This window comes from Oncorhynchus clarkii, chromosome 1 (genome assembly GCF_045791955.1).
Source record: "Oncorhynchus clarkii lewisi isolate Uvic-CL-2024 chromosome 1, UVic_Ocla_1.0, whole genome shotgun sequence".
Taxonomy (NCBI): Eukaryota; Metazoa; Chordata; class Actinopteri; order Salmoniformes; family Salmonidae; genus Oncorhynchus; species Oncorhynchus clarkii.
In genome coordinates, this window is record NC_092147.1 from 29,170,992 (window position 1) to 29,188,093 (window position 17,102).

The 17,102-nt window shown below is 40.9% G+C and overlaps 1 protein-coding gene across 1 annotated transcript in view; it reads right to left on the reverse strand.

The window, feature by feature from the left end:
• Positions 1–11,389: 11,389 nt before the first annotated feature.
• Positions 11,390–17,102, reverse strand: part of LOC139402892 (solute carrier organic anion transporter family member 3A1-like) — a 49,485-nt gene continuing 43,772 nt past the window's right edge. The window contains exons 6-10 of the mRNA XM_071146777.1: positions 16,782–16,980; positions 16,271–16,406; positions 13,608–13,780; positions 13,408–13,472; positions 11,390–13,276 (exon numbers count right to left, since the gene is read on the reverse strand). Coding sequence (XP_071002878.1) covers positions 12,906–13,276; positions 13,408–13,472; positions 13,608–13,780; positions 16,271–16,406; positions 16,782–16,980 — 944 coding nt within the window. The 3' untranslated portion in view covers positions 11,390–12,905. The remainder of the gene's footprint in view (positions 13,277–13,407; positions 13,473–13,607; positions 13,781–16,270; positions 16,407–16,781; positions 16,981–17,102) is intronic.

Sequence of the window (17,102 nt, forward strand, 5' to 3'; positions counted from 1 at the left end):
ATTGGATACTATCTATTACCTTTGTCTGATCATCATTGAATTGGAATCACTATTGCTGCATGACATTGATAACCAGGTTCACAGGACCATCAGGCATTAGTAGACTAGCATATGTGATCAAATTAATATTCACCTTCTATATTCAACCATTTATCATGTGAATATCATTATAATAGACACAGAATACTATAATCTGTCATTGGTGCCTTTGTGAGGTCAGGTTTGTTGAGATAATGTTTTAAAAAATCGAATTTTGTATCATAAAGAAGTTTATTGGGTAGCCTTCTGGTTTCATCATATCTTAAATTGTCCTTTGAATAGCTTACTGTCCTGTCTGAGTTGTATTACTGGCCTCACCCCAATATGATCAATGCAAAACCTTTCAGTTTTCAACTGCCTGGTTGTCTTGTCTTATTTATAGTCATGTTGAGTCAGTAAAAATGTCCTTTGTCAGGCAGATGATAGGGTGGGGGATTGAAGACTTAAGAGAGGAATGAAATAGAGCATGTTCTCAAATCATATGCATTTGCATATACATTTGGTCACTTTACTGGCTCAGCGTACTGGTATTCTGTATTTGATTTATTCCATAAACCAATAGTGCTCTTTCAGCACAGCATTCCAATAAATCTGTAAAGTGACATTGGAAATGGATTGCTCCATAAAACCTTTTAAGGATTTTGTTGCATGGAGTGATATGGGTTGTATGGGCTGTGATACTGAGGTAAATGAATATGATTTTTCTACTTCTGTGAGTCAGCACAAAAACATCCTGCAAAGTATATCTGAAAGACCGACATAAAGCGTCTCCAAATCATTCTAAATGTTCAGCATTCTGATATCAGCAGACAGCCTGTCAATACCGCACTACCTCCAGTTCTCTGTCTGGTTTTGCTTCAAGTCCACCGATTTTGAACTGTTGTCTGTTATGCAGTGGGAATAACAACACTGACCTTGATTTAAAGTATGTTATAAAATATATTATATTTCATCTTGTCATAAGATTAAGGACAAAACAATAAATTGACACGTAAAATGCACAATCACTCAAGCTGAGCCAGGTTGATTTTTCAACAGCACCTACTTGGCAGACTCCCAAACAACACTTTTTAGAGTGATCAGTTTGTATGCATCAAAGTCAAGAGCATGTATTGGGTAGCAACAAATGTTTGCAATCAGGGGTGTGGGGGGGGGGGGGGGGGGGGGGGGTAACTGTTGGGGAGTAATTGTTTGCAGAGTTATTCTAAACAAGAAAGTAATCCCAAGTTTGTCGTATAAATTCAAAGTTTTGTTGTAGGACAGTGGCTTGTTAATGGAAACTCTATACAAATTAGCTCATCAGCTCAGAGCAGTGCATGGTGGAGTAGCAGCTGTTTAATGTGGAGGGAATTTCCGTATTAATTAGCCTCATTCGGGAAAATGAAATTGAGTCAAAAGATTGAAATAGAAATGAAACGATCTTAATGCAACCAGAGGAACTTTCTCTGCTGACCTAGAGAACAGCCACTTTATTTCATTGTATCATCGTCCTAGCTGTTGACAATTCAAATGGTCAAGGAGATACAACAGTAAGCATCTTAAATGTCAGTTGTACCTGTGTGACATAACCCTGGCTACCGCCAAGGGCTGCTGTAGGGATTAAAGATGTGGATTAGTAGTGTCCTCATTAAAATACTTGCTGTCTCTTTTAATGTGTGTAAACATTACAAGATGTTTGGTATCACATGCTTTGGGATTTAAAATGGAGCAAAAAAGGCTGTCCAGTTGAGATTAACTTGGTGTGTTTTTGAAGTCAGTGACAGTATATTGCAGGGATTTTTCTTATTCTCTGTGGCAACTTGAACTAACTAAATAAATAACTTAAGGCATTGTAGCTAAGGACAGGTCATTTTGTTGCCTACCAGTAGACCATGTACCAGCTCAACATTCTTGAACCCCATGTTTGAATCATGTTTAGAACCTGTTTGAATCCCAAAACACTCATAGACAAAATAACTGCTTGAGTGGGCTGAACTTGACTAAATTAATGAGATTCGTGGATCTGTTTTCCAAGAGAGGAGAGAAATGCCAGTAACACAAAGCATCAAGTGAATATCCAGCACTGTCTACTGCAATTTCACATTTTCTCTGCTCAGTCTCCATTGTGTATCACGCATGTCTATCCAATTGTACTCCAGGGAGCAATAGGCATTCATTTATTCAACTGTAGCCTTTAGACCACATCTGATTTCATGAGGCCATGGCTCTAAAGCAGACTTGGATTCAAAAACCAGCAATAACAAATGCAGTATATATTTTTTGTTACTTTTTTTTGCCTTTATTTACCACCCAAACCACATACTGTAGCGAAAAACAGAGTGAAGAGTTTTTCTTTACATCACAAAAGTCAATCACTGTTTACAGAATTGTTTGTGGGCCATATCTCAACTATGCAAACCTCTCTGAAATCAATCTCTGACCTCTACAGTAACCCAATTAACATCAACCTCTCTTTTTCCTTTAAATGTCACCCAGTCAACCTCCATTGGGCCAAAATATAAACATTACTTTGAATATGAACGCCTGAATTTAAGTGTGATGCTAAAAATGGTAATTCATCCTTATTTTTTGTTTGCACTTTGCAGTTTGAAACTGTCATGTTTTGTGATGCTGTGTTTGATTCACAAGGGGAAGCATTCATTTGTTTGAGAGCACTGGATGGAATGAACAGAGGCTGATCATGCATGGGTTTTACATTCAAAATAGGTTTTGTTTGATTAACTATAATTGCGTTTGTCAGGCTTTGATGTGATCCAGAGTGTGATACATGTCGAGGAGTGTGTTAGTAATTGAGGTGTCTATGATGCTCGAACCAATACCATTGGTATTCATGAGCCTCTCTCCTTTATTGAAGGGTCTCACTGTGCTGTCTGACACAATGGTGTCTAAAACCCACAGTAGAAAAATCAACAATCTATGTCAACAATTGGTTGGAATTACCAAAATGGTGGGGTTTTTTTTAGCTGCAATCAGTTGCTTTTTAGCAGTGAACTCTAATTTGAGAATATGATGATTTTTGTTCAAGGTAACACTGTGAGTGTACTCCTATAGCTCTTGAAATGTGTCCTGTATGTTCCTAAATATTTTGAAGCTCTTACAAATTATAATTACATTGTGATCTTTGATTACGAAAACACTTGCCATAGGAGGATTAAACTGTTAATTAATATAATTATCAGATCAAATTGGGTGATTTAATGAATTGTGTATGTGTAAAAAATACTAAAAACCAAGATAAAAGTTTGTGTTTGAAGAATATCCTGAAGATGAAATAGAATAAGTATTTACTTAAAACAAGTTTTTTTGGGGGGTGATTTGCAATCATAAAAGGCCTGGAACTACTTCAATAGACTAGACTTGAGGGGTAGACTTCTGCTACATTACAGAGGCAGTAGTTTGATTTATAAAATGTTTTACAGTAGTATGTACTTTCACAAACTAGAGGCTCAGGAGAAATTAGCCTCTACGATGAATTCCTAAATTAATGAATTAATGATGTGTAGTGTGATACAATGCCCTAGCAGCTGATGGATCACCACACACACACACACACACACACACACACACACACACACACACACACACACACACACACACACACACACACACACAAAATAGTCAATTTCTCAGAGACCATATACAGTGTTGGATGTCCACAGTGTTGGTTGCCCATTGTAATCCTTGATTGCACGCAGTTGTTTTTTTGTGGTACAAAGCCAATGGTTTACACCTGAGGGAAAAAGCAAGATATCTGTCAGCAGGACAAAAGAGCTATTCCTTCCTGTCGATTCTTACATGAAACACTTTATCTTAACCCAAAGCAAATGTGTGTGTGTAGAACCAATGACAGATTACTGAATCCAATGCTTTACAGATCCAGTGGTAACAATGTTGTGTACAATATTTATCTGTGTATTGCAGTCTGACTATAACCCTAATTTCCTATGGGTCTGGTCTTGTTTGTTGTTGATAGGGATGACAGGAATTGATGATAGTGACAGTTTGCACTATAAATATAATTAGAGTTTGTACTCCAGGGAGCAACAAATCCACAGATGATACCATCTCTATTGCACTCTACACTGTCCTTTCACACCTGGATATAAGGAACACCTATGTAAGAATGCTATTCATTGACTACAGCTCAGCGTTCAACACCATAGTGCCCTTGAAGCTCACCACTAAGCTAATGACCCTGGGACTGAACACCTCCCTCTGCAACTGGATCCTGGACATCCTGACGGGCCGCCCCCAGGTTGTAAGTGTAATAACTCTACCTACATGTACATATTACCTCAATTACCTCAACATATTGACTCTGTACCGGTACCCCCGTATATTTTGGCCCTGCTATTGTTATTTTACTGCTGCTCTTTAATTATTTGTTATTCTTATCTCTTTTTAGGTATTTGCTTAGAACTGCATTGTTGGTTAAGGGCTTGTCATGTCTTGAACTATAATAATGTGAAGACTGTTATATTATCAAATCAATTCTCTATGTGTAAATATTACGTGATTAAACTAATCATGTAAACATTAATTAACTAGGAAGTTGGGGCACCACAGGAAAATGTTGTTTAAAGAGAAACTATTTCCCGGATTTAACTCCCGTCAGATATTTTCATATCTTATCGATTACAGTCTTATTAATATATTACCTCATCAGTCATATTCTGAATGTTGCAAACTCCTGGATGTCTGCACAAACAGTAGCATAAATTATGAATCAACGGCATACCAATTGCCTTAATTATTTATTTACTAACTAATTAAATAATCACACAGAAGTACATAAACACACACAGGATAGGCTATGCGTTGGTTATTATCATGATACAATGAAAAGTCCCTAGTGGACTAAACCACTTTAACAGCTTGTTATATCAAATGAAAAGGGAGGGGCAGGTAAGAAAGAGTGGGAGAAAAGACAAAGGACTCCACTATTGTACACACAGCTGATAACTAGGCTCATGGAAATGCTAATACTTTGCACATGAACAGCCGCTCATTTAAAAAGAAATAGCAAGTCTTATTTTATTGGTCACATACACATGGTTAGCAGATGTTAATGTGAGTGTAACGTAGTGCTTGTGCTTCTAGTTCCAACAGTGCAGTAATATCTAACAAATAATATAACAATTCCCAACAACTACCTAATACACACAAATCTAGCAAGTAATCTAACAATTCCCCAACAACTACCTAATACACACAAATCTAAAGGGGTGAATGTGTACATATAAATACATGGATGAGCGATGGCCAAGCGGCATAGGCAAGGTGCAATAGATGGTATAAAATACAGTATATACACGTGATATGATTGATGTAAGATATGTAGACATTATTAAAGTGGCATTATTTTTAGTGTCATTGTTTAAAGTGACTAGTGATCAATTTATTTAAAGTGTCCAGTGATCGGGGCTCAATGTGGGCAGCAGCCTCTCTGAGTTAGTGATTGCTGTTTAGCAGTCTGATGGCCTTGAGATAGAAGCTGTTTCTCAATCTCTCGGTCCCAGCTTTGTTGCACCTGTACTGACCTCGCCTTCTGGATGATAGCGGTGTGAACAGCTGGTGGCTCGGGTGGTTGTTGTCCTTGATGATCTTTTTGGCCTTCCTGTTACATCAGGTGCTGTAGGTGTCATGGAGGGCAGGTAGTTTACCCCTGTGATGCGTTGTGCAGACCGCACCACCCTCTGGAGAGCCTTTGAAGTTGAGGGCGGTGCAGTTGCCGTTCCATGCTGTGATACAGCCCTACAGGATTCTCTCGATTGTGCATCTGTAAAAGTTTGTCAGGGTTTTGGGTGACAAGCCAAATTTCTTCAGCCTCCTGAGGTTGAAGAGGCGCTGTTGCGCCTTCTTCACCACACTGTCTGTGTGGGTGGACCATTTCAGTCTGTCTGTCTGTGATGTGTACGCCCAGGAACTTAAGACTTTCCACCTTCTCCACTGCTGACCCTTCGATGTGGATAGGGGGTTGCTCCCTCTGCTGTTTCCTGAAGTCCACGATCATCTTCTTTGTTTTGTTGATGTTGAGTGAGAGGTTGTTTTCCTGAAAGCACACTCCAAGTGCCATCACCTCCTTCATGTAGGCTGTCTCAATGTTGTTGGTGATCAAGCCCACCAGTGTTGTGTTGTCTGCAAACTTGATGATTGAGTTGGAGGCGTGCATGGCCATGCAGTCATGGGTGAACAGGAGTACAGGAGAGGGCTGAGCACACACCCTTGTGGGGCCCCAGGGTTGAGGGTCAGTGAAGTGGAGAAGTTGTCTCCTACTTTCACCACCTGAGGGCAGCCCGTCAGAAAGTCCAGGACCCAGTTGCACAGGGAGGGGTTGAGACGCAGGGCATCCAGCTTGATGATGAGCTTGGAGGGTACTATGGTGTTGAATACTGAGCTGTAGTCAATGAATAACATTCTTACATAGGTATTATTTTTGTTCAGATGGGATAGGGCAGTGAGCAGTGCGATGGCGATTGCGTCATCTGTGGACCTGTTGCGGCGGTATGCAAACTGAAGTGTGTCTAGGGTGGCCGGTAAGGTGGCGGTGATATGCTCCTTGACTAGCCTCTCAAAACACTTCATGATGACAGAAGAGAGTGCTACAGTGCGGAAGTAATTTAGTTCAGTTATCTTTGCCTTCTTCGGTACAGGAACAATGGTAGTCATCTTGAAACTTCTGGGGACAACAGACTGGGATGGGGAGCAATTAAATATGTCCGTACACACACCAGCCAGCTGGTCTGCGCATGCTCTGAGGATGCGGCTAGGGATGCCGTCTGGGCCAGCAGCCTTGCGAGTGTTCACATGTTTAAATGTTTTACTCACGTCAGCCACTGAGAAGGAGAGGGGTGGGCTGCAGACTTTGTTAGCATGCCGCGACGGTGGCACTGTATTATCCTCAAAGCGGGCATAGAAGGTGTTTAGTTTGTCTGGAAGCATGACGTCGGTATCTGTGATGTGTCTATTTTTTTTTGTAGTCTGTGATTTTCTGTAGACCCTGCCACATGCGTCTCGTGTCTGAGCTGTTGAATTGCAACTCCACTTTGTCACTGTACCGGCATTTCGATTGTTTGATTGCCTTGCGGAGGGAATAACTACACTGTTTATATTCAGCCATATCACCAGACCTCTTTCCATAGTTAAATGCGGTGGATCACGCTTTCAGTTTTTCGCGAATGCCGCCATCCACCCACGGTTTCTGGTTAGGGTAGGTCTTAATAGTCACAGTTGTTACAACATCTCCAATGCACTTATTTATAAATGCACTCACCGAGTCAGCGCATAGATCAATGTCGTTCTCTGAGCCTGACTGGAACATATTCCAGTCCGCATGATAAAAACAATCTTGGAGCGTGGCTTCTGATTGGTCAGTCCAGCGTTGAATGGTTCTCGTCACTATTACATCCTGTTTAAGTTTCTGTCTAAGAGCCGGGACGATCAAGATGGCTTCATGGTCGGATTTGCCAAAGGGAGGGCGGGGGAGGGATCTGTATGCATCGCGGAGGTTAGAGTAGCAGTGGTCGAGAGTATTAGCCCTATGTGTCTTGCAATCAATATGCTGTTAAAATTTAGGTAACATTGATCTCAAATTTGCTTTGTTAAAATCCCCAGCTACAATAAATGCAACCTCCGGTATATAGTTCCTTGAGGGCCGTCTTGGTGTTCACTTGAGGTGGGTGTACACAGCTGTGACTATAATTGATGAGAATTATCTTGGTAGGTAGAATGGCCGGCATTTGATTGTAAGAAATCCTAGTGCGGGTGAGCAGAAGGACTTGAGTTCCCGTGTTGTTATGATCGCACCATGAGTTGTTAATCATAAAGCATACACCCCCGCACTTCCTCTTCCCAGAGAGGTGTTTATCTCTGTCAGCGCGATGCATGGAGAAGCCTGGTAGCTGGACCGATTCCAACACCATATCCCGAGAGAGCCATGTTTCTGTGAAACAGAGAATGTTACAGTCTCTAATGTCTCTCTGGAAGGCAACCCTTGCTCGAATTTCGTCTACCTTGTTGTCAAGAGACTGGACATTGGCGAGTAGTATACTCGGGAGTGGTGAGCGACGTGCTCGTTTACGAAGCCTGACCAGAAGACCGCTCCATCTGCCCCTTCTGCATCGCCAATGTTTTCGGTCAACTGCTGGGATTAGATCCTGGGTGGTGCCTTGTCCTGGGTGGTGGTTTGAAGAGAGGATCTGTTTTGGGAAAGTCGTATTCCTGGTCGTAATGTTGGTAAGTTGACGTTGCTCTTATATCCAATAGTTCTTCCCGGCTGTATGTAATAAGAATTAAGATTTCCTAGGCTAACAATGTAAGAAATAATACATAAAAAAACAAGTGTCTGTTATTATAGATATGTCAGACGTACCAATGATCGTTTGATAGGGAAATGTTCTCCAGAATGGATCAATCAAAATACCACCCGTTGGTTCTCCTTCGCATTTACCAGACTCATTTACTTAAACAGCTGCAGAGACTGAATGTTCCTTTGTAGTCTTTCGTTTTGTAGAGATTTTCTTCTTCTCTGCTGAAAGTTTCAGAGTTCTAGCCATTATGTCCCTCTCAGCTCACGCTGTTGGTCTCGTTGGCCTAATGTAAATTTTGTCGGAAGTGGGTTTTATACACTTCTGGGAAAAGGGGGTTCCATGATGCCGATGTGGGCACGGCCACTGACTTGGTTAAGACTTCATATGAAAAACAATTCTCTCATTTAGAAGGCTAACATCACATTCTTCTCACAAATAGTTTCATATTTAAACATATACATTCCACAACATTTTGATGTGACCCTGACAACTGGGAAATATATACATTCAGAGATGCAGTTATGCTGTTAGACTGTCTTTAGTTACATCACAAATTATTAACAAATTCGACATGATTGTTCTTTAAATACCCACAGACTAATCCAAATGTTTGCAATACAGAAATACTGTTAATTATTCAACCTTTGGATGTTACCGGGCTCTGGCTGGGCCACTCAAGGACATTCAGAGACTTGTCCCGAAGCCACTCCTGCGTTGTCTTGGCTGTGTGCTTAGGGTCGTTGTCCTGTTGGAAAGTAAACCTTCTCCCCAGTCTGAGGTCCCGAGCGCTCTGGCACAGGTTTTCATCAAGGATCTCTCTGTACTTTGCTCCGTCCATCTTTCCCTCGATCCTGACTAGTCTCCCAGTCCCTTTCGCAGAAAAACATCCCCACAGGATGATGCTGCCACCACCCTGCTTCACCATAGGTATGGTGCCAGGTTTCCTCCAGATGTGGCGCTTGGCATTTAGGCCAAAGAGTTCAATCTTGGTTTCATCAGACCAGAGAATCTTGTTTCCCATGTTCTGAGAGTCCTTTAGATGTTGTCATGTGCCTTTTGTGGCTTCCTTATAGCATGACCAGCGGCTTCTTGGTTGGTCACCTCCCTGACCAAGGCCCTTCTCACCAGATTGCTCAGTTTGTCTTGGTGGTTCCAAATGCCTTCCATTTAAGAATGATGGAAGCCACTGTGTTCTTGGGGACCTTCAATGCTTCAGAATTGTTTTGGTACCCTTCCCCAGGTCTGTGCCTCAACACAATCCTGTCTCTTTGCTCGACGGACAATTCCTTCGACCTTATGGCTTGGTTTTTGCTCTGACATGCACTGTCAAATGTGGGACCTTATATAGACAGGTGTGTGTCTTTCCAAATAATCTCCAATCAATTGAATTTACCACAGGTGGACTCCAATCAACATCTCAAGTTGATCAATGGAAATAGGATGCACCTGAGCTCAATTTCGATTGTCATTGCAAAGGGTCTGAATACTTATCTTTTTTTATTTTTAATACAGTTGAAAAAATTTCTAAAAACCTGTTTTCGCTTTGTCATTATGGGGTATTGTGTGTAGCTTGCTGAGGATGTTTTCTTCATTTAATCTATTAAGGCTGTAACACAGAACAAGGCTATAACACTTCAACATGTGGAAAAAGTGCTTTCAGATTTGCAACATACAGATTAATCTAAAAATGCATTAGGGCTGCAAGTAATATTTGATTCTAAGGAGAAATACAGGAAACAGAGGGAAAGCATAATACATCCTTGATAAATCACCAATAATTGAATGCCAGTCTCAAGATGCTGCAAAATCAAACCAGGCAAATAATTTTGCTTTGTTTATCTGTACAGTATATGTGTTTGTGTGTGTGTATATGTGTGTGTGTGTGTGTGTGTGTGTGTGTGTGTGTGTGTGTGTGTGTGTGAAAGCATCATCAAACACATCCCATAATGTTACAATCTTTGCAATGTTCTACCACTTCCTCTGTTATTATTTTCATTATCAAGGGCTATCAAATAAGGGCTATCAAAGAAGAACTATTAACATGCACACACTGAAATTGTGAGGCCATTTTGTAGCACAATGTTTTTCTGCTTTAAAGATAGAGGCACAATACTGCACACAGGGGACACATGGAAAACCTCCAGCTTAAACATAGAGGGATGTGAAGACTATTTTTCCTGTTTCCTCCAGCCAGAGGAGTGGAGAGTCATGTGGGCTGATAGATTCTGTTGTGTCTGTCCTACTGTTTTGCCAAACGCTCTGATGGCTACAACTAAAAAAAGATGCTATCTAGAACACAGGAGGCTGCTGAGGGGAGGGTTCATAATAACGTCTGGAATGGAGTGGATGGAATGTCATCAAACACATGGAAAATATGTTTGGTGAGTTCGACACCATTCTATTCATAGCGTTCCAGCCATTACTATGAGCCCGCCCTCCCTAATTAAGGTGCCACTAACCTCGTGTGATCTAGAATCTAAAAGGGTTCTTTGGCTGTCCCCACAGGAGAACCCTTTGAAGAAGCATTTTTGGTTCCAGGTTGCAGATGAACCCTTTTGGGTTTAACCTTTTGGAGTGTGTAGAGTGAGTGTGTAGAGTAGAGTGATGATTAGCTCTAAGCCGCCTTGCATTCTCTTCCCCTCCACCAGTGTTAACTCAGTTCATCTGCAATGGCTCAAAAGAGAATCTAAGTCATATCAATAATAACTCTAATCTACTTACCAAGCTGACCAGATGAAAGCACTGTGCAGTTGTACATTTACATTTTCAAAAGACACTCAGCATACATCAAGTACAAAGTACCAATAGGTCATACATATGCTCTGGGAAGCTATATAAATATATTCTGACAAACTGAAATCAATCATTACACCTGTATTTTAATTATTTTAGGACCTGGACATCAGAATAAAGAGGGCTGATTGCTGAGTGCTTTAGACACATATTAAATATACAGATCATTCATTTCTCTGCCTACGCGTACAGTGCATGTCAGTACATACATTGTCTCTGTAAAGAAATAAAGTGAAAATGACACCATGTCTGGTTTATTTTCTGAAAAATATTTTATTTCCAGAGTAAAATAAATGATATATTGCCATACAAAAAAGTGTAAGAAAAGGGACAATGCCAAAACTTTAACTGTAGAGAAAATGGAAAATAAGAAGTTAGATGTGCCATCAAGCCTTGAGGGTTTTCAAATAAATATGTCAAGGGATAACAAAATAAGAACGCCTATTACCTTGTAGGATTATCAGCCATTGCATGTAAATTACTCCAAGTACCTTTTGTGAGACTTCACATGTAGATTCTGCATGCCTAAAGCAACAAGCAGTGTTACTCTGCCCTATGAAAAGCCCCTGTTTTAGTTTGCTTCGATCTTGTTCATTGTTTGTTTCTTATTCATTTCTTGTTATGACATTGGCTCCCATCTGATATGTGATTCCAACTAAAAATGTCTTAATAATTAAATATCAAATTATTATATTATCATCTCAGTTTAGTTAACTCTAATTAAATATTCTGAACCTCACAAGTACAAATATATAAACTGTAATATTCATGGTTTAGCTTGAAGAGATATGGTATGTCAAAACAACACACACAAAAATACTTGTTGATTTTCCAATCTTTGCTTTTCCACTATGGTCCAAAAGCTATGGTCCCCCCCCAAACATAAATAATATTCTTATCTAGTAATCCCTCATATTAAAAAATATTAGGGTTTAATAAACTAGGCAAATAAAAAGCAAAGAAATGTTTACAACTTGAAGACCCTTCAGAAATGAGTCTGCAAAAAGACAGATATACAGTATCTCTTTCACAATGATAGAAATGGATATGAATAATATAAGATAACCCATAGTAAGACAAACTGTATTCTATGTTCATAGTCAAAAACAGTCTTTCTGTTCCAGCAAGAGTACTGTTTTTGTACAATGTATGCTGACATTAACACCATTTCAGCTACCTCCTCTGAACTGCATTCTGACACTGAAAGCATACAGTAACTTCAGACTATCGTCCTATATAAGCGTTCTACTTCCTCTACTATATAGAGTACATGAGAAAGTGCTCTGTTCGTTTCATCAAAGTAAAACGTAAATTACACAACACCGAATCATTTACACTTATATATTAGCTCCCTGGCGGAACGAGATGTAACACATAGTAATACTGACCGAACAGGACCTGTCATTTTCACTGACTGGATCCATTTTATACTCAAGCGAGTATGGCGCCCACAGTAGTATAATATTGACCATCTAATCAGCTATGAGCAGGACAGAACCAGACAGTAATTGTATTCTACTAACAATCACAACAGAGTTTACTGGCACTGGACGACATCCTCGCTGATAACACCTCTACAAACAAAATGGCCTCTATCAAAAGTTACCAATTTGGAGAAGAGAGCAGCAACAGTCTTCCAGAGCCTGAATAGGACTTCAGATAAAAAACATGTTCTATCATTTAATAAATAAAGAAAGACAGAAAGACGATAATCCTTCAAGAGAATTATGAAGGTCGCAGATAGTCCTCTTGATGGTTCAGAAACTATAAAACCGACTCCATATTTTCGCACCACTCATGGTCCTCTAGGTTGTATATAAACTTTGTCCTGTTTGGGTTCTGACTCCCATCCTTCATGTTGTCCATTGTGAGACTGGAGGGGAACAGTTCGGTTGGTGTTGTATAGCCCTCGTGATTTTTGATGTATTTCTTATAGTTCTTGCGTAAACAGTACCAAGTAGTGGTGTACAGAATGAAGGCGGTGACCTTAAGACCAATGGCCAGGCTCACATACAGATGTCTGTAGGCGATATTGTCGTACAGCAGGCAGGCTCCCTTATCCCCACACTCTGTACTCCAGAAAAGGCATGTTGAGTCAATCCCAGCACCAAAGATCAGAGGAGGGGGGATGAATCCTACAGAACAGGTGTGTAGAGAAATCAATACTATAGCATCTGAAACCTCAGTATGTTTGATTTATAAACAAAATAATGTAATAGTGCAACCTGACTAGTTCAGATGCAAGTCTAACAGTACTGTAACTTACCAAGTAGTCGCAGCAAGAGAAACAAAACTCCAAGAGCATATGATTTCAGCTCAGGGCTCACAGTCCTAGGAAGAAAAGACACCAGTATTTGTTACACACAGAAAAGAGAGAGCTGTCTCTGAGTAATGTAAAACCTCTCTACAGGTTGACTGGGTTCTACTGGTATAGCATGGTGGTAAGGTGAGTGCCAGTGGGGTTACCTGATGAGGATGATGACGGAGGGTGTTTGAGCCATGGAGCCGATCATGCAGCAGGCACAGATGACACAGAGGAAGGTGAGGAAGGCCTCCTGGCAGCCTGGACTGGGACACTTCCCTGGGACAGCTGTGGCCATCTCGCTGTCACTGGATATACATGTACACCCTGTCAGATTCTGAAGACAGGAGAATAGATGCATCTGCGTTAGTATTACTGTCTTAAATTATGTGACAAAAAGCCAGATTAACAAAGAGACAACAAAACAGTCTCCCATCTCTCTATAGGTAGGTTTTTGGGGCTTCGGTTCACTGCACAGGGATAAGCATCTGACTACAGAGCAAGGTGTAAAAATGAAGACCATATAGCCCAGGGATGGGCCACTTTGATAGGGGTGGGGACCACAAAAGATCTGAACTCATAAGGGACCTCAGTGGCTCGCGGGTCTGTGTACCCACATCCTTCCCCACACATGCAGTCAACTGATTGTGCAACCAATCTACAGTACCAGTCAAAAGTTTGGATACACCTACTCATTCAAGGTTTTTATTTTAATTGTATTTTTTACAATTTTCTACATTGTGGAATAATAGTGAAGAGATCAAAACTCTTTCCCTTGATGACAGCTTTGCACACGTTTGTCATTCACTCAACCAGCTTCATGAGGTAGTCACCTGGAATGCATTTCAATTAACAAGTGTGCCTCGATAAATTTCTTTCCCTCCTAATGCGTTCGAGCCAATCAGTTGTGTTGTGACAAGGTAAGGGTGGTGTACAGAAGATAGCCCTATTTGGTAAAATACCAAGTCCATATCATGGAAATAAAAGCTCAAATAAGCTAAGAGAAACGACAGTCCATCATTACTTTGAGACATGAAGGTCAGTCAATTTTGAAAATTTCAAGAACTTTGAAAGTTTCTTCAAGTGCAGTCGCAAAAAAGATCAAGCATTATGATGAAACTTGCTCTCATAAGGACCGCCACAGGAAAAGAAGACCCAGAGTTACCTCTGCTGCAGAGGATAACTTCATTAGAGTTAACTGCACCTCAGATTGCAGCCCAAATAAATGCTTTACAGAGTTCAAGTAACAGACACATCTCAACGTCAACTGTTCAGAGGAGACTGCGTCAATAAGGCCTTCATGGACAAATTGCTGCAAAGAAACCACTACTAAAGGACACCAATAATAAAAAGAGACTTGCTTGGGCCAAGAAACACGAGCAATGGACATTAGACCGGCGGAAATCTATGCTTTGTTCGGATGAGTCCAAATTTTAGAACCGCTGTGTCTTTTTGAGATGCAGAGTAGGTGAACGGATTATCTCCGCATGTGTGGTTCCCACCGAGAAGCATGGAGGAGGATGTGTGATGGTGTGTGTGTGCTTTGCTGGTGACACTGTCTGTGATTTATTTACATTTCAAGGCACACTTAACCAGCATGGCTACCAAGCATTCTGCAGTAATATGCCATTCCATCTGGTTTGCGCTTAGTGGGATTATCATTTGTTTTTCCACAGGAAAATGACCAACACACCTCCAGGCTGTGTAAGGGCTATTTGACCAAGAAGGAGAGTGATGGAGTGCTACATCAGAAGACCTGGCCTCCACAATCACCAGACCTCAACCCAATTGAGATGGTTTGGGATGAGTTGGACCGCAGACTGAAGGAGAAGCAGCCAACAAGTGCTCAGCATATGTGGGAACTCCTTGAAGACTGTTGGAAACGCATTCCAGGAGAAGCTAGTTGAGAGAATGCCAAGAGTGTGCAAAACTGTCATCAAGGCAAAGGGTGGCTACTTTGAAGAATCTCACATATAAAATATATTTAGATTTGTTGAACACTTTTTTGGTTACATGATTCCATATGTGTTATTTCATAGTTTTGGTGTCTTCACTATTATTCTACAATGTAGAAAATAGTAAAATAAAGTGTGTCTAAACTTTTGACTGGTACTGTATTTGTGCAGATAAACTACTTAACTCTCTTACATAAATGCATTATACCAGTAGCCAGGGCTAGCCCTAGCCTTTTGGGTGCCCTAAGCAAGATTTGGTTGGCCAATTTTTTGGTGTTTGTAAGTAAATTTCCTGCAATTTTGTCATGAGGCATAGAAACAGTGTTGCAGTTGTATGCATTTTGTCATGGGGTGGAGAGAAATTGGGCAATTTTACACCAAAATCTCATGCAATTCTACTGATTTTGCCATGGGGCAGAGATAATTTTCCTTCAGCTTTGTAGCTAATTTCCTACAATTGTATCCATTTTACCATGAAGTGGAGACATGTTTGCAGTTTTAAAGCTAATTTCCTGTAACTCTACACATTTTGCCATGACATATGCCATGTTAATATGATATCTGAGTGAGAGTGACTAACAAAATCAATAGGGCCCGGTCGGTGTTTGGCCATAATGACAACAGGTTTAGATAACTGGCAAGACTAACTTACCGATCTAAAAATTGTTAGCTAACATGGCTAATTGAGTGACTGTCCGTGACTGACATAACAAGAGAAAAACTACCGATGCACAATCACATTTCTAAATCACACCTTGTGTATTCTATTATTCAAACGCTCAAAAGTAATTTAAAACCCTGACTAAACTCCAAAAAACATAAAAAAATGGAGATGAGGGTGGAAGCCTTCCAGGGTAGATGCCTGTACGTACTGTTGTAGTGCAGCCTGCGAAGCAGGAGGACAGGTAGGTGACTCCGTTGGAGCCGCATACTGGGCTGACTGATGAGGTGTAGCAGTTACAGTTACTCATGCAGGGGACCTCTGGCTTCTCGCCCACCCGCAGTGTTCTGGAGAGCGCGAGAGCGAAAGAGATAGAGAAAGCTGTTTAGACTATGCTGTGTACATATCAGAAAGGAATAAAAAGCACATAAATGTTTCTGAAAGTTTCTGTAGCTACTATGTATCTAATTGAGCATGTTTTAAATGGTGGAAATCACATTTCTGTGGAACTAGACAGTATAAGCTACTATCTCAGCTATTATCTCAGAAATCAGTGAAAGCGCTATTTCCAAACAGATTTTAAGTAACTTGTATATTGACTAATGTTTCTGTAGTCAGTGTGTGGCCGACCTTGTTCCTACTTTCATCAAACCCCCTTCCCCCAAGAGAAGCTCTGCTATTACATATGCTAAACCAGTGGTGTAGGTACAGGCTGTTCTTACTCGTTGCCATAGGCGACGGTCACCCCAGCGACAGGCCCTGTGTCACAGCCAAGGAAGAGGAAGGAGACGTAGCAGGCGGTGGAGATCAGGTTAACCAGCATGGCCATGCGAATGGCCCCCAGCGCTGAGAGGTTCAGCTTTTTGACCAGAAGCCCCCCCAGGAATATCCCCAGACAAGCACAGGGGATTGCAGTCATTCCTGAAGAGAGTTAATACCGCCATATGTTAACCTTATCACCTTCTCATATACTGTACTGATGCTTCTCACTGTACTGATCCCTGTGTACTGTGTTGCACCAGGGGGTCTGTGGCTGTGTGTAT